Here is an 18,864-nt window from a genome sequence, read left to right as displayed (position 1 = left end):
TTTGCACATAGCAGATGCTTAATGCATGCCTCTAAAGTAAATATAGGAATGCCACAGGCATAACAGTTTCCTATAATTAAATCCCAGTACAGAAAATACACATTTACATCTAGTTAAGAGAGGTCTACATAACTTCCACTTTTGAAGATGTCAGTATATTAAAATCTGAAGAAGTAACTAAAAGAGTAATTCAAAAACTTGTTTTAAATGTTTCTATCTAACCAATGCTCTCAACACAAAACAGTCTAGCTTAATAGAACTGTGCTACTCACAGAGTAATTACAACATTTCATTCTAGTAGCACCACTTAGGTGGGCAAAATATAGGATGATTTAAATTTAAAGTGTGATGACTGTCTTCTTTCAGTTTGGTCAGTGTATTTCAGTGACTGTAGGAATTGCTTCCTTCAGAGATAAGGACGGGAGTCTGAATGTAAGGCTCTTAATGAACGTGAGACCTGATACACCAGCCTCATGCCATTCTGGCCCCTACTCAGTTTATACTTTTGGCTCTTTGCCAGTCCTGTCAGGAGAACATAGAGAAGTGGCCTGATATTGATGAGTGTGTTGTCAGTCATTCACGAAAAAGTCTGCTATATGCCAGAGGCCACACTAGGGGTTACATATTTAGGGAGAAATAAGGTAGGTGGGTGGTCTTAGAGCTCACAGAACTCATAGTCTAGAGGGGATGTAGGCAATAAACAATCATTTAGTTTAAAATGGAGCTCAATCCTGTGAAGAAGTGAGAGCAAGGCAACGTCTGAGAGCATGAAGAGTGGGAGGAAGTGGAGGAAAGAACACATGCTTCAGACAGAGTGATCAGGGAGGCCTTTCTGAGGAGGTGACATTTTAGGTGGGAATGAAGGCTGTAAAGGAGCCAGGCATGGCAAAGAAAAAGAAAAAGCATTTCAGGCTGAGGAAACAGCCTGTGGGAAGGCCTGAAGGCAGGAAAGGGCTGGAGACAGTGAGGTTGCTAAGAGAGAAGCTCGAGTGTGATGCGCTTTTTCACGCAAGCCTCCTACTGAGGCCATGTTGACAGTGCCCTCTGGGCTGTGCCACGTGGTGGCTTGGCCTAGAGGTGAGGCTGACAGCGGATAGAAGCATCACACAGAGCCTTCACAGACTTGATAAGGAGTTTGTGGTGTGGCAACTGACATTTTTATAAAACTCCAGAAAGTGGTGCACTAGGATGAAATGTAACTACCTATGAGTAGCACCATTCTATTCAGCTGGACTATTTGGTACTGGGAGCATCAGTTAGATAGGAACATTTAAAAGAACCATGTTTTGAAGTACTCATTTAGTGCTTGCTTCAGATTTTCATAAACTGACAGCTTCAAAAATGGACCTCAGACCTCTCTCAACCACCATGAGAATCTGAAACTAGATGTAAATGCGTATTTGCTCTGCTGGGATTTAATCATCAGAAATGATTATGTCCATGGCATCCTTATGTTTACTCTAGAAACATGCATCATGGATGACATAGGAAACTTGAGAAGGCTTGAAAAACAGACTGGACTTGCATCATGGGACATAAGTCAGAGATGGGAGTAGATGGCCTGCCAAGGTTCCTTCTGTTTGGAGGATCCAGGGTTTTCATATATTTTGAATATAGACATTTAAAATGTCTTGAGAATTCTGAGGGGAGGGGGGACTCCACCCACATTTCCCCACATTCCCAGGACATTAGAGAGATTTCATTATATAAGAGAGATTTCACCCAAATTAAAAAGAATTAAGAAGAATTTTGGAGGTTTCTAATAGTAATGGTGCTAACTAGAAAGAGAATACTAAGGTGTTTGATCTTGGAAGAACAAGAGAAAGTCATCTTGACCAGAAATATTCTTAGAAAATGAAGCAAAGCTTATCGTCAGAACATTCCAAAGGCACTGGTGGAAGCCACATATATCCAAGCTGAAGAGGCTGGAGGGTGGTGGTAGTGGTGGTGGTGGTGGGTGGGTGTGTGCCGGCGGGGGAGGGGAGTTTCTGATGGAAATGATGTGACAGAAGCCATGCCAACTGCAATGCCCTTCACCCTCCAGTCTAGGCCAAGGAGGTGTCCTACAATTTTGGGACAAGTGTTAACAGCCGCAGGAAGGAAGTAGCAAGAAAAGAAATGCAGCAGTGAGAAGGTAAAGAACATAGGAGAAAGAAGGGAGATGTGGTTGCTATCAATTCATTAGAATGATGGCAGAGTCCACAGATCTACAATGTGACTTAAAAAAAAGATGTGAAAAATGTTTTGGAGCATGAAGGACATATCACTAATTTCCCCCATTTTGTCACTGTGTGTGTTATAACACAATTCCTAGAGAATTACAAGAACATACACCATTCTTACGGTAATACCATCAGCAAAGATGTGTATTTCTAGACAAAACCCATAAAAGGAGTTCAGTAGTAATTTAGATAAGTATTTTAAATGCATAATGATGCACATTATCAGTATTAGGTCATATGCAGATGGAAAGAGTTTAGTTTTCTGATAGTAGTTCAGATAGAACTAAGCTTGTTTTGGACATCAGAAAAGGTAATTTAATTGCCATGACTCCAAAACGAAAATCAATCTAAATGTAAAATATATTTTACAGAAATAATTCCTTCTCTCTTCTCTTTTTACTTGTTTTTTTCCTTCTAGCTAAAGTGAAGATATCTATAGTTTAAATCAGTGGTAAAGATATCTATAGTTTTTATTTTTAAATACAATCTCTTTTTGATATGCAGAGCCCTTACACACTTTTCTAGAATAAATACTGTGGTAATCAGAGTGATGTGGTTGCTATCAACTCATTAGAATGATGGCAGAGTCCTCAGATCTACAATCCAATAAAAACCCAGCACATCACCCACCCTGTGCCGAGAGGACCCAGATCAGAACAAGTAACATGCAAATAGGAGACAGTTTCAATGGAAACCCCCTCTGACAGACCCGTTATTAGAATACTGAGAATTTGTTATGAGCCTGCACCGCTGCATGAGCCCCATCGCACCATCGAAGAGCTCCAGTTATATTTAAGTGTTAAACCTGAAGAGAAATGCTAGTGATAGAATCCGAGGATTTCTTCTAAACCAAAAGGCAAACAACCACCCCTTTCCTCGCAGAGAAACAGCTTAGGTTTAGCTCTTTGACTCAGAATTGGAAATGATGCTAAAGTGAGTTTCTGAAAAAATTAAATTACAAACTGTCATATTCCATCCTACTTAATGTGAATGAGCCGAGCTTCCAGGATATACTCGATTAACATTTAAAAGGGTAAAATCTTATTGCTGTTTCTAGAGAACAAATAAAAAAGATTTTTTTAAAATCCCCCAAAATTGTGCTCCTACTTTCTAAATAACAGCACACGCTTTCCTCTGGCTATTGCTCAAGCAAATATTCTCATTTTTAAAAAAGCTGCTTCCCAAGTCTCTTTTCCTATAGTCTCTTATTGGAAGTGAATTTTTATATCCAAAGATTCAGAATTGGCTGTTTGACCTCAAAGCCACCCTTATGCAACATCTGAGTCTTGGGAGAGGCCCGCCTCCAGGATAATGATGCTGTTAATAGCAGCCCTGAGAGCAAAAGGGTAGCTCATGTTTTGGAGTATTTACAGGTATCGGCCTGGTAAAGCACATGATGTCCACGCTATTGTTTCATTCTTAAAACCACCTATACACCTGCGGTCATGCTTCCTCTCTTACAGAAGAGGAAATGGAAACACGGAGATTAATGTCTCCAATATCACATGTCCAAGTAAAGCCAGTTCACTGGTCCCAGACCCTTGCTTCTGTGGCTGCATTATATCATTCCTCCACTGCCAAAGGGCACAGCGTATCCAGCCACACAGAGAGGGGCCCTAGGCCTGGGCACTCTGCAGGCCTTGCAGACAGAGAGCCTGTGTGTGCCAGCTAGGCTAGGTCCGAGGCAAAGGAAGAAACGCCCCGGCACTAGGAGTGGTAAACACTCAGGCTCTGATGGTGACTGAACCCGGTTCAATCCCTGACCTAGGTGCTTACCAATATATAACTTCGTTACTTCATCTGCTTGAATTAAGTTTCTTCTATGAAATGAAAATGATAATAGGATCCATTTCACACGAAGTTGTGAGCCATAATGAGAGTGCAGATGAAGTCCTTAGATGGTACCTGACAGAGTAAGTCTTAGTCACGCTAACTAAATGTTATTGTGGACCAAGCAGAGACTGCGCAGAGCTCAGGAACCTCAGTGCAATACACACCGAGCAGCACCGAGTTCCCGTATTCACGTCTATGACAGCGAAGGGACATGTGAAAGGTCACAGGCACCTTGGTGACTCAATGTAAATGCTGCCAAGAGAGGGGAAGAGGTGGATGGTCCCTGCTTTGCATTCAGAAAGGAAGGAGACGTTACTGACCGAGTCGACGAGGTTGGCTCTGTGACTTGGCGCTTCACGCGGACGCCGTGGGCACAGTTCTCCTGGGCCCCCGTCTGGGTGGAGAGGGGGATGTCCGGGGAGGTGTGGCTGATCTTCATGGAGGAGTCAGGGCAGGGGCTGGGAGGGTCTAGGAAGCCCTCACTGTTCTCCTGCTCATTGATCTCTGTGTCCGTGTAGTTAAGAGGCTCCTGGTTGTCTTTGCTACCAGAGAACAGGCCTCGTTCTCGCCACGGAACCCAGCAGAGTTTCCAAGACACAAAGAGAGACACGCCAAAGAGAGCGAGGCCACAGGCGGTGACCAGAAGGGTCAGCAGGCTCACTGAGATATCTGCAAAGAAGCAGAGATTAAAGGTCAGTATGATTGTCACCCCCCACCCTGCCATTGCACAGGGCCGGTCGAACGGCCCTGCCATCCATCCATCCACCCCTCAGCAGCCAGCTGAGGAAGTAACATGCAGGCTGTGCTTAGACACAAGAAGCAGGTTGCAGTAGCAAGAGACAGGGAATATCCAGGGGGCCTAGAAAGGCCCTGCAAGTCAACCATAACGGCATTACTATTTACACTTTCCCACGGCAACACAAATCACTGATATTGGATGAGCATGGCGGTTTCATTGTCCTTAAAAATCACTCTGTCATCTCAGAGGGGAAGGGGAGGGTGGACTGGATAAAAGACAGTGGAGAGAGTAGCCAAAGAACATATATACATAGCCCGTGGACACACAAAACAGAGTGGGGAAGGCCAGGGGAAGGGTGGCGGGGCTGAGTGGAGGTGGGCAAATGGGGAGGGGGGGGGGAATTTAAGACATCATTAATAGTGTCAACAATAAAAAAACCAAAAACAATTCCTATGTCATCTCAGAGAACTGTGTAATATCACTTGTGAATTGTTTAAGTAGGACTTTTTAAAACAAAACGAAACAAAAAACTAGAGTGCTCTTTCCCTATTTTTGATATTAACTTTTAAATGGTCTCAGCAAAATGAAGCTCAAACCCTCTGCAGCCTCAGGAATATCCACATCCCGGCGGTCAGGGTGCCCAGGACCGGGGATGGTGCTCCCCACTTGGATTTCCCCGATAGCAGACCTGAGACAAGTATTCAAGGGCAAGTGTTGTGCTGAGATGAAGATAACACAGGGAGGGGAGAAGGGCAGTGATCCAGGGAAGGAAGCCAGAAGTAAAGGGGGCTTTATCACGCCAGTTACCACGATGAGGGACTGGAGGGTCAGCCTGCTGAGGGGGCTCCACACACCAGGAGTCTCCCCGTGCCAGGGGCCAGGGGCCAGGGGCCAGGCACTTGGGCCATTTATAGCATTGGCTCCCTTCAGTCACTGGTTTGAGGGAAGTTCTCAGGGGGCATTTCCAACCTGCAGCATGGGTGACAAAAAGCTGCAGTGGCCAGAAAAATCCCACATTCAAGTAAACACAAAGGCTGGCCTCTGGAGGTCAGGGGGCATGTGTTCAGGAGGTGAGGGTGAAGGTGAGGGGATATGGCAGGCAACAACAGCATCTGCCACGTGGACTGTGGCACCATGGCCTCAGCTAGGGTCCATGACGGTGTAGTATCTAGTGGCTGAGCTTTTAACTTTCAGAACAAAGCCCAACCCCTCCATGCTTCTGCCCCACCTTCTAGTGGAGCCAAAGAGGCTGAGGTGTCAACCTGAGTCAGTCCTGGCACTGTGGTGGCTGTAACCCCTTCCTTGAAAGGACACCCCTACTGCCCTTACCAGGCTACAAGGACTCTCCCTGGGTTACGCCTTTCCTGCCCATCAGTAATATTCATATTGTGTTAGCCAAAGTTTTCTCAGTCACTATACATGCTAGGTACTGTGCAAGGCTTTGGAGATACAATAGTAAAGAAGAAAATTAGGAATTGATTATTTAATATTCACAATAGTTTTTAAATTGATTTCAGAGAGGGGGAGAGAGATAGAAACATCAGTGATGATTCTCATTGATTGGCTGCCTCCTGCATGTCCCCTACTGGGAATGGAGCCCGAAACCCAGGCATGAACCCTGATTGGGTACTGTGACCTCATGGTTCATAGATTGATGCTCAATCATTGAGCCACAGTGGCCGGGCAATATTCACGATTTTAACTATCCACAGCACATCAGCAATCCATGATGCATGACAGTCTGCTTAGGCATGCAAATGAACCCTTCTTGCAAACCACTTACCTCCTGAGTCAAACTGACCTCCTGGCACCCATGTGATTTTCAATATGACTCTGAAGGCACCTGATCATTGTTATAAAATGATGAAACCGTTTCTTCATGAAAAATTGCTCTTGACAGAGTGCCAGCCGCCAGGGCTGGTGATGGATCTACTGTATCTCCTTTATGACTCCCAATCAATCTTTGCCCTAATAGTGAAACAATATCACATCTCTGTTTGAAAACTCTGGGGTTCCAACTTCAACATGGGTAATGAGCTCAAATCTTTGCTGCTTTTCTGTTTTTCAGTCCCATGGAAATGAGATAAGCAAATTACGTAATTGATGGTAATTGGGTACCATCAATCCATCCGTGAACCAGTAACACTGAGGAATTTCTGTAATAGTTTTTGAAGGAAAAGCCAATTAGTGCTGCATGCTGAACACAGGCAAATGAAAACAAAGGAAAAATAAATGGGAAAAATAAAAATTAAAAAACAGATGCAGGCCCAGCTGGTATGGCACAGTAGTTGAGCATCAACCTATGAACTAGGAGGTCATAGTTCGATTCCTGGTTGGGACAGATGCCCAGGATTGTGGGCTCCATCCTCAGTACGGGATGTATAGGACACAGCCAATCAATGATTCTCATCCTTGATGTCTCTCTCTCTCTCTCTCTCTCTCTCTCTCTCTCTCTCTCTCTCTTCCTCTCCTTTCTCTCTAAAAAACACAATTAAACAAACAGACAAAAACAAACAAACAAACAAACAAAAACCTCAGATGCAGAGGAACAAGGACAGGGATGAGGAATAGGTAGTCAGTGAGGCAATGTAAAGGGCACTAAAAATCACCCACCATAGAGCCCAGACAGGTGGTAGGGGAGCATGGTTTGGCCACAGGCTCCCCCTGGGCCTGCCAGCTCACACAGGAGTGAAAATGTGTTGGTGTAACTTCTATGATAGGTGGTAGTAGTGGAAGTACAGGGAGGGAGGCCCCATCCCAGCTAATCAGGCTGTCACAGCAATCAACCCCACTCCCTCTAATCAAATCTGAACACAAAACAGGCTTCACACCATAGTCCCATATTGCATTCTGTAATCCAAGTGGAAGTAAAACCCTTTCCCTAATAACTCCAACACTGTCCTGATGCAGGCACCGACAGGAGACCTCCAGGATGGCTCAAGGAGGGGTACTCGGGAAGGCAGAAGGGTCAGCTGTACTATCATCTGCCCAATATTCACTCTTCCCCACCACAGCACCCCTCCCTCCGAGGGAGAAGGATGAACCCCAAGGCCCGGATGTTGGTCTTGGCCCCCCGACTTGCTCTAGTCAATGAAATATAAGTAGATATGGCTGATGCCACCTCAGACCTCATGTAAGGGCTGGTCTTCCAGCCTGGGTGCCATCATGGGATGGCTGGGGCAGAGGCCATACATACTACCTACTTCAGACCCCACGACCTCAGGAAAGGGAGAGGGAGAATCCGCTTAGAATCCCAACATAGCTTTATTTCAGAAGAACAGGAGTTATTTCTTCAGTGAGGTGGTAGGTACACGGCTATTCGTCTTATTGTTGATCTTTAAACTACATGTATTCACTATGTATACTCTTTGGCCTTCATGGTATATTTCATAATAAAATTTGTAAAAATTAGTGACATTCAAAATTATTATTCTAAAGATAACTTTTCTAAAGAACAGGAAAATTTTTTTTTTTCTAATTGGTCCTTTTGTCCAAAGCTCAAGAGAATAACCAGATGGAGATTCAGGGCTAAAAGGAGGCAAGTGGTAACCGAAGTCTGATCCAGATCGGGGAGGTGCTGCTGCCCGCGGGTGACTGTGTGTGAAACTACCCAGAGATGCCACGGAGTGCATCCTCCCAGGAAGATGTGGCATGGATGCCCCGCAATCACCCTGATCATCAGAACCCTCTTCCACCAGCCACAGAGCATAACGTATTGTTAGCCCCAGCCATAGGACATAAGGTATGGCAGTACCATCCCTGGACACCAGATACAACATATAGTGACACCTCTAACCTCTAACCCAGCAGACATCCCAGCTGGACACCTACAATTCTAAGGGATTCCTACACAGTAAGGACTTACTTTGAAATGGCAAATGTTACTGTCCAATGAGTGAAAAGCTTGAGCACCCATACACTGCAAATGGACGAGGGAAGGGCAGTTGCCCTGATAAACTGCGAAGGGCCAGAGAAGACACATAAACTGACAACTGGAAAAAAGTCAGGGGATACATACATGGGACAAATCAACAACTTAAAAGAGACTAACCAAGCTGAGCCAACAGAATAAATGGCTGTTGACACAGAACAAATTAACGCAAGAGGCAACTTAATCCATCTACTTAGTGAGATGTTTAAAACAGGGGTTACGAGTGAGAAATATGGCTGCAGCAGTAACCACAGGCAGAGATCCCACCTGATCCAAAGCAAGGAGATGGTAGCCCTAGAATTCCACAGCCACAATCACGGGAGGAAAGAAAAGGCATTTTTAGCCATCAATGACTCAGAAGACACACTATTCATGCACTCTCTCTTGCATAAAACCTAAGGAAATTCTACAAACAAATAAAAATGCATGTCAGAATAGAGAGCCCAAGAAGGAAAGAGCATGCTACACGAGATATATTTACATACTATGATCACAAGAATTATAAGTGAAGCAAACAGTAAAAATTATGTGAAACGTAAAAAATTCTAGTGATGAGATTATGAAGTTTAATGTAACTGTTAGAAAAAAAAAAGACTTAAAAGAGCAAAGGAATGACTACCATACACTCACTTCCATTCCAACAATTTCAACATACATGGGAGAAGAAAGAAGGAAGGATGTAAAAGCAAATGAAATGAACTATATTGTTAGCAGGAGGAGATTACAGATACTTCAACTTGATGTTACTAAGTAAATATAGGTGCAAATATGTATATCAAATGCTTAAGAGAAATGCGATTCATAATGGAACATCTGCATATATATTTATATCCTGTCCTGAGACCCATGCCACTCATTAAGTGATTCAAAATAAAATGTATAAATCCATAATCACAAAGAGAATAACATGGGTTCTCAAGTCAGTGGTTATGTTGTGTAGATACATATGGAAACATTCAAATGATATGATGTCTAGTTTTTGCTTCAAAATGTAGGTGAAGCAAGGTTGACGATGGGTTAATAATTTTTGAAACTGAGTAATGAGTATGTAGAGTCTATTACATTATTTTCTCTATGTTGGACAGTTTCTTAATGAAAAATAAAAAGCAAAACATGGTTGGTCAGAGTCTCTGACTTTAGTCTTAGTATTATTTAATAGGTCTGGGGTGAAGACCCTTAACCTCCATTTTTAACAAGCACATCAGATTTCAGATCAATTTGCTGCAGATGGTCTATAAATAACACGGTGTAAACTGGATCCAGTAAATATATTTATATTGTGGCTCACAACACAAGATGCTTTCCTAGTCCTAAAACCCTTGTGTCTTGGGGGCCTAATAAAGGTAACCCTGGGAAATCCAGTTAAGACCATCAGCCACGTGAGGATGTCGCATGGTGCCTTGTAGGGGAAGTGGTGATGTGATTCGATAGAGGAAACAGGCATGAGCAGACAGCTCTCAGGAGATGTTAGGTGAACCAATGTGGAAACATTGCTATGAGGAGAAACCTTAGGGAGCTGATTCCCTCATCAGCCATCTCTTCCATGTGGCCACGAGGCCTCCATTTGAATACTTTATTTTCTGTATTTTTTAAGCTTAATAAAATAAACATGTATTACTTTGCAATTTAAGAAACATAATAACAATAATAATACAATTGTTCTATTAAAAATCACAGCTTTCTGGAGTTAGCCTGTGAAGGGGAACTCAGTTCCGTATATTTTCAATAGTCCAGAGGGTGACTCCTGAATGGTGGCCCTGAGGTATCTTGTATAAGAAACATGTAATAGATTTTTTTAGGCTGAAATGAGATGCTTTGGTGTTTAAAAGACTGAACTTAAATTGTCTGAGCCATGCAATCATGGCAAGACTTTGCTCTTTAATTACACTGTAGGCACCACAGCCCAGCAGTTCAGAACACAGGGTCTAGAATCATACAATGGAGGTCTACAGCCAACATCTGTTGTGCAACCTAATGTCTCCATATTTGGTTTCTCATAGCAACATCGGGATAATAATAGTATTTACCTCTGGGGTTGTAGTGAGTGCTTAGAAAGGTACTGGCACTCAATAAATGTAAGTTTTGGGGTCTTGTTTGTTTGTTTGTTTTCATGAGATGTCTCAGCATTTAGCCACTCCATATCCAGACTTATTGCTACTGTCACAAAGAGGTCACTTTGGTCAATAAATACTGAGGCCTCCTGAAGCTTTATGAAGTGAGCTGGCAATGAGCAAAATCAGGTGCCTAATAGGTGCTTATTGAGCTAAATATTAAGGACAGGAGCAGGAGCTCCTATGGAGCACCTGATATTTGCTAAAGACTAACCCAGGGATACAAAGTAAATAAAACTAGACCTTGCCCTCAAAAATAACCCTGTAAGGCTATTCGCAACTCACAGAGTACTACTGGAACCCGGAGGTGGGTTCGGAGAAGACTGCCCATAAAAGAGGAGTGGGCCAAGTCCTACTTACAACCACTTCTCTTATATAAAGACCAAACTGGGCCATTTGGCCATGTGGTCAAGAGACTACACCAGGAGAAGAGGAAGCTAGGGCTTCTGTGCATGTTCACCCATGTTGCACAAGACATAACTTGCTCAACTGTGTCTGGAAGCCCCAGGAAAGAGCTCACATGGTCTAAGGGCTCTAGGACCAGCTTTGCCACCATTTATATTTTGTGGCCTTGGGTAAGTCACTACCCCTCTATGCTCTTCCTCGGCTGTCATAAGGGCCTGGACGTGGCTCTTACATTCTGTGGTTCTTATGAAACTGCCAAATGACCTTGAGTTCACAGCAAGATCTATATCCAAGGCTAAATCCATTATAATAATTCCTATTAACAACCACAAGTCAATGGGCACTATCCAACTCGAGACTATGTTTTAGGACCATTCTTGCTTTGCATTCAGGTAGCATACAGGAGGCTCTCTTAGCATTCGCTCGTGGTGCCAACTGTAAGGATTAAGGGAGCATTAACTTGGGCCTGCAGGGGCCATGCCATTATTAAGGTACTGAGCCAGATAAACAGCATTCTACCGCCTTAACTCTAAGAAGCCCTTAGACCAGTAGAATGAATTAGAACACAGAAACTGGCAAATGGTATCGACTGCCTTTTGCTGTGATTGCATACAGGGAGGATAATCTTTAACAGGACTGTGTCACCAGCCCTCAGATCCCTTCCTCAGAAGGCTGTCCAGATGACTCTACCTGTGTGAACTAAGCAACTGGCCTAAAATTAGCAATAAGAGAACACTTTCCGTTGCACCTTCTATTTGCAAAGTGCAGCCTCATCAGTGTAATCAGCTTCTCTTCACACTGGCTTCACCCCCTCTGCCTCTACCAGATGGGGCAGGGTCTGTGGAGGCTACACAGAGGCTGGAGCTAGACATTAAGAACTGGGTGTTAGCTCTCGAGTCCATAATCCCTGACTTCCCAATCCCCCTGTACCTGAGCTCCCACTGTCTGCATAACAGGAAGGCTCAGGAATTACCATCAGCTTTGCTACTGGATTTCCACTCTCTTTGTACTCATTCTCTACTGAAATTATTTAATTGGAAAGTGTCCACTTAAAAGTATTTTACCACCCACTGCAGTTTCCCTGTAAGTGCTTGTGAAATCTGCAGTGTTTTCTGGCATGGCATCCTGGCCTGTGCAAAGCGAATGGAAGCATTCAGAAGCACCAGGATTCTTGCAAAATAACAGAAAGTCTTATGTGCAAGGTTTCAGGCCAGGGGCAGTCTCTGCCAGAAAAGAACAACATGGAACAAAACCTGAGAACATGCACATGCGGGGACTGGGTACAGGCCAGAGTTCAGCAACACTCCTCAGTGTGTGTGCGGGAAACAGGAGCTGGAGGGGGAGAGGAGCTGCCAACTGGGGACCTGGTGTCCAGCTCTAATACCTCCTACGAGATTTTGGGCTGCCCACACGTCTCCTGGGCCATTTCTCACCTCTAAAAATAAGGGGAGAGATTCCTCCTTGCTGGGTTCTTTTGAAAATTAGATGCACTTGCATATGTATAAAAGCCTGCCACCAAGCTTTCATTGTGAGGCTTGAACTTCTTTTGAAGCTGTGGCTGCTGCATTGACTCAATAACTCCCGCCTCCCACAGGACCCCTTTCCGAACTCTGTCAGCCCAAGCCATTTCCTAGGCTGATCTGGTCTTGCTTTGATCCAATTAGTGTTTACATTTCTCATCTACCCAGTAAAACATGACCATAAGGTTGCTGACAACCACATTAGTGAATGAGCTTTAATCATAAAGAAATAAATGTGTGACGTTAGGGTGGGCTGCTCCTTCCCATTCCTGGCTCCTATGAAGAGTGACTTTTCTCCAAATGCTTCTGGTTAGTTTTCCTATCTCTTCTCTGTACAGAGGGCAAGTGGGTTGCTTGATTAGAAAGCTCCAGGTAGCCTTGCACTTGACATCTATCCACATGCATGGGGCCCAGTGCAGTATTTGGAAGTCTGTTATTGCTTTGGACCCCAGAATTAGGCAGATTTTCTCCTTGGTTCTTCCTCAGGCACAACCTTGACCCTTACACATAGGGCCTGACTGAGAGCAGTTCCATGCGGGTGCTCACGGTTACCTGGGCCTATATAAGTATGGGCAGAGGACTCGCAGGCTTCTATTAGCATGAAGGGAGTTAAAAGATGGGATTGTTTTTCATAGCACAACAACTAGGTGAGAGCCTGGATATGTGAGGAAATGACCCAGAGTCTGAGCACAGACGTGTTTCTAAACACATGTGACCCCTGGCTGGGTGGTTCAGTGGTTGGAGTGTCCTCCCTTACACCAAAAGGTTGCGGGTTTGATTCTAGTCAGGGTAAATGCTTAGGTTGCAGGTTCAAACTCTGGTTGGGTGGGTTCAGGAGGCAACCAATGTTTCTCTCTCACATGGGTGTTTCTCTCTTTCTCTCAAGTCAATGAACATAATCTCAGGTGAGGATTAAAACACAAGCACACATGAGACACTTCTTAGAGTTTCCCACTAATTCTTGCAAGAAGTACCTCAAGCCTTGGTGCGCCCCGGTGAGCTGTTGGGGGCAGTGGGCCAATGAAAGCTTAGGTTCTAGGCATTTCAGTTACTAGAATTCTATGATTCTAAAACAATATTGTCTCTTTCAAATGAGAAAATTTAAAAATCCTATACTCAAAAAACTCAGCATTCATATGTGATATCCTTTATAAGAGAGCCAAAGACCTTCCAACATCCAATGAACCCTAAAACTATGTCCTAACATTTGGAGACCGGATGCACACAGAGTCTTCTGGTAGGGAGCTGTGTGTTGTACATTTCCATTTAGCACTGCAAATCCACTCTCCTCCCCTCTCCACTCTGCTCTGGACCTTGGAGGCTGAACCACATGGACTATATCAAGGGGCTCCCTTGCCTTTGACTTCTCTTGGGTTCAGCCAATAGGAGGCCTTAGTGGGCTATTAGAGGGTGGGAAGAGAATGGAGGTATAGTATCTATTCCTCCAGCTTCCCTCCTGCTAGGTCTCCATGTTGCATATGTCCATCTACTGAAAGCCACAGCTCTTTTCCTGGGTTCTCTCAGGCCTATGGGTGGCAATGGCTCCCTGTTATTACTAGCCCTGGAGTACTGTCCTGCCCCTTGCTGGTTTCCCTGAATCCTGACCATGCCTTTATAAAAAGTTCCTGTATTAAACTCTCCTCAAATTGCCTGGTTTGACCGTGCTGCCTGTTTCCACTGGGACCCAGATGGATTTGCTGAAGAATGAGTTGTTTTGTATTCTGGGCCCTACCTGTAGTCACCTGCGTAAGCTCAGGGAACCGAAACTCATATCTCGGCCTGAGTTTCCTAATATAAAACGAAATGGGATGAGATGAAAGGGCCCTTTTAATCGCATATTCTGAAATTGAGAGAAATTGTATATCTAAAATATCTTCTGCAACTTAGTGTGATGTCTGGCATGCAGGAGGCACTCCGTGTTTGCTGAATGATAAAATTCTAACCTAGGTATCACTTCCATTTTTATACCCACTTAAAAAAATGTGCTTCTGGGAAAGGAACTGCCAAAGAAGTCATGTTTTTAAGTGTGTATAGAGAGGGCATTAGGATTACCTCTTCATCGTGATTAAAAAAATGACACAATATTTCATGCTCCTCTGCACATTTATGGCTCCACAGAGGCAGTGCAGTGTAGAGAAAGAAGCATGGGCTCCAGAGAGAGTCATTATCTGTTGACCTAACTTCACAACGCAATGAACTGAGCTGCCTTGATGAATATATTATGTAATTGGGGGTGGAGTGTGCCACACAAACTAAATTTTCAGGAGACACCTTACAGCCAGATGATGTCTCCAGACAGTCATGTCTATGGCCAACACTAACCCTACAAGCACCTCTCCTGAGAAAGTTCCATGTGGCAAGGTTGCTTAAAGCCCACTCCCGTCTCAAACTCTTCCCTATTTCTTGGTCTCTCTGTCTGGCGCAAACCCTGGTCCAAAACTAAAATCACAGACTCTTTTCCAACATATAACCTCTTACTAGCTTGGATTTCTATACCTGAAAACCTAAGGTACCCCCAAATCATACACCTTCCTGTTCTAAAAGCACAATCAGGCTTAGATTATTGACAACTAGTTAAAAGCATGGATTCTTATATCTTCGTATTTACCTGTCAATTTTCTACAAATTATATGTTTGTAAGTCAACTTCCTTTCAGTAAATACTCAATGCTGCTGAAATGAGGATGGTTTCTTTAATTTTCTAATTTTCATCAGTAGTCATGCATAGAAATGGCATTTATTTGTCATCAAAATGATTAAGAATACCAGTATATGACCCAGGAATTCAGCAATCATTCTAAAAAGCGTTCATCATAAAGAAAAAATACTTTAGATTTTAATGCAAATTACTCAACACAAATGGAAATAATAAGGAATATTCTTCCTAACAGTGTTCTCCTGAGGCCTGCCCTTTAAATCACAGAGATGCTTCATGATGGGCGGTGGACAGAGGTGCAACTATGAGCAGGCTCTGATGTGTTTCCCTAAGACATTTCTGCAATCCTCACTTCTCTTTAATCTGGGTAGGTGTTTCTTTAAAATTGTGGTAAAAATCTGCATAACATAACCGTTACCATTTTAACCATTTTTTTCAGTGTACAGTTCAGTGACATTAAGTTCATTTGCATTTCTGTGCAACCATCTTCACTACCCCATTTCCAGGAAATTTTCATCACCACATCCTGAAATTCAATACCCACTAAACAATAACTCCCCACTCCCTTCTCCCTGCCCCACCACCCCTGTCCCTGCTCTACTTTTTGCCTTTCTGACAAACCAAGTAGTTGGCTTCATTTTATGAAAGTTGGTCATGAAATAGGCTCATCACCTCCCAAAAGTGCACAGGAGGAACTGGAGATGATCCCAGCACAGGCAGCCTGCTACCTGAATGCTGAGTAAAGAGGAGTGTCCGGGGCACACCCCATGGGATGTTCTGGAGACTGAAGTGGAAAATGGGGGCTACAGTTAATGTTTTACTAACATTCTCCAGATCTCCTGACCCTGGATGGAAATGCACTCTCCTGAAGATCCACAGAGCTTCTCTCACGTTTCTGGGCACCCATCAGCATCCTTCATCAACAGGGAAGCAAGCAGCACCACCACGAGACACTCTCTGTACAAGCTGGGCTTGATTTAGGAAGTGTTTCCCTAATGACCAAGAATGTGAGCATCGTAGTCAGGACCAATGAAGACTCCAAACAGCGACAATACGAGGCAGGGTTCTCACACTTGCAGAGGTAGAAGAAACAGAAGCTGGATCACCATGGTAGATCAAGTAGGGACCTACAGAGCAGAGATGAGCAGGCAGCCAAGGCAAGGAGAACAGGAGCAGCATCAGAGGAGAGAAAGAGCAAGAACAGCAAGTGCGGATTCAAAGGGATGACAAAAGCAATAGGTAGGCTCAGCAGAAAGATGCCAAAGCTAAGGAAGTGGCTCATTTTATGTGGGATATTGTTATCCACCACATCCTCCATGAGGGACTCATAGGAAAACACAAGAAGTGAAATGACAGGGGACCTTCCTATCCCTTGTCAGGTAAAGGCTAATGATCCAGCAAGCCTAGGTACAGATGCTAAAGTAGCCTTTCCCAGCCCATGAGTGGGTGATATTGAGTGAGATATTTAGGTTACACAATATAAAAAGAAACAGAAATAAAAGGTATAGAAACTACTAGAAAGGATGAGACATGATTACCATAAAAACACAAGAGAATTACTAAGCAAGAGAAGACTGATGAAGAGTTAGATTTTTAACAAATACATTTAACTCCACAGCTCTACTAAATATCAATCATAGGCATTACATAGTCACTCTCAAACTGTTCTACTAGAGTACTCCTAATGGAGTACCACCCTCTCCAGAGTCCGTGATTCCTCTGAGGGTTTCCCAGGACCCTAACAGTCACATACTTATCTCCACTGTGTTGACCCTAGGAGTCTATGTCAGAAGACCCTTGATAATCCTGCAAATTCAGTCTAGGAAGCACCTTTGCCATTTGCCATGATGTCACAATGCTTTTTCTACTGTGTCCATATAAACTGCTATGTGTCACCTGGAAAACTAGGTACATCAAAGCTTAAAAATTCCACTTCCATAGATAACATAAAATATACAAGGAAATGGGATGAAAACATATGGTGTTTGATTATCATCATGACTTGAGTACTGCCTTGGGAATTTCTGGATGGTTTGCTGGTTTATAATTTGTTAAAGACTAGAAGGGACCCCCTATCTTATTGTCCCCAAAGTGAGAAAGAAAACGTTGCAATTAGATGTCATTACTATTTACTGAGTTAGGTTTAAAATATGGATGTAGATTATCTTAAGGGGAAGAAGCAATGACCAGGTTATGAGTAAGGAGTTTGACCCCGTTCTAAAATAGAGAATAACTCAATTTCTCCTCAGATCTTTGAATAGTTAAGGATAGAGACCACAACCATCAGTGAACTGAGAAGTCAATGTGAGTAATTATATCCAGTCATTACTTAATGTCTTGAAAGAAGGAAGTGGACTTTACTGAAAATCCCTTCTGACTAGTGTTGGTCACTGACTTCTGAATGTTACACTCATGAACTTATGAAAAGAACCACTCATTTAACATGGGCATTGAAATAAGAGAGAGGCCCACCTGATCTTTAGCCTCAAAATTCCCTTAAAAGGGTCTGGGAACAGCCTGTGCTATAGACAGATTGTTTCTGTTTCCCCAAAAAATTCATCTGAGTGTTATATCCTACTAATTATATACTACTAATGTGATGGCATTAGGAGGTGGGCCTTTGGGATATGATTAGGTCATGAGAGTACAGGCCCCATGAATGAGATTCGTTCCCTTACACAAGAGGCCCAAGAGGGTTCCATCATCCTTTCCATCAAGTGAGAACACGGAGAGAAGGCACCTTCTTTGAGGAAGTGGGCCAAATCTGCCTGTACCTGGATCTTGAAATTCATAGCCCCCAGAACAGTGAGAAATAAATTCCTGTTGTTTATAGGCCACCAGTCTATGGTAGTTTATTATAGCATCCCAGACTTAGGCAGCTTGGTCCCTGGGGAAGGTGGAATTATAAGTGAATGGCCTGAGTAAGCTCAATGATGAGCTATCTTTTTGTTTCTCAATGCTCAAACTCCATACTTAGATGAGAGGAAGGGTATGGAATGATGGTGAAAGGATCATGTAAAGGGGAAAAAAGTATGAGAAATAACAGGAGGGAACAAAAGATTAAGTATTCTGAGGTTAACTATTGCTTCCTAAGATACTAAGACTATACAGCAAAGAGACAAAGAGCAGTAGAGAAGCTAGGAAACAGCGGATTAACCTAGGAGGCCCCCTGCAAAAAAAATTCTCATAAAAATAACATTTCCCAGAGTGAAAGTCATAAGGTTTTTAATCGAATATCCCAGGAAATGCTGAGCAAGATGAATGAAAAAGGGCATGTACTCAAACACATTGCTAAGAAATTTCAAAACCCAAGGGTAGAGAGAAAACCATAAAAGATCTAGAAGCAAGCTGCCTGCAGACTTCTTTTAAGCAATTCTATCATGCAAAAAGACCATGGAACAATACCTTTAAAACTCCAAAAGAAGATTATTTTTATTATAGAATGTAT

General features: G+C 43.3%; 1 protein-coding gene across 1 annotated transcript in view; it reads right to left on the bottom strand.

Annotated features, from left to right (window-relative positions):
• Window positions 1-18,864, bottom strand: part of SYT9 (synaptotagmin 9) — a 134,322-nt gene that overhangs the window by 70,647 nt on the left and 44,811 nt on the right. The window contains 1 exon segment of the mRNA XM_054725679.1: window positions 4,376-4,724. Within this exon segment, the coding sequence (XP_054581654.1) occupies window positions 4,376-4,724 (349 nt within the window).

This window comes from Eptesicus fuscus, chromosome 13 (genome assembly GCF_027574615.1).
Source record: "Eptesicus fuscus isolate TK198812 chromosome 13, DD_ASM_mEF_20220401, whole genome shotgun sequence".
NCBI classification, from domain to species: Eukaryota; Metazoa; Chordata; class Mammalia; order Chiroptera; family Vespertilionidae; genus Eptesicus; species Eptesicus fuscus.
The sequence above is the reverse complement of the archived record's forward strand: the minus strand, read 5'-3'. Positions and strand labels throughout refer to the sequence as shown.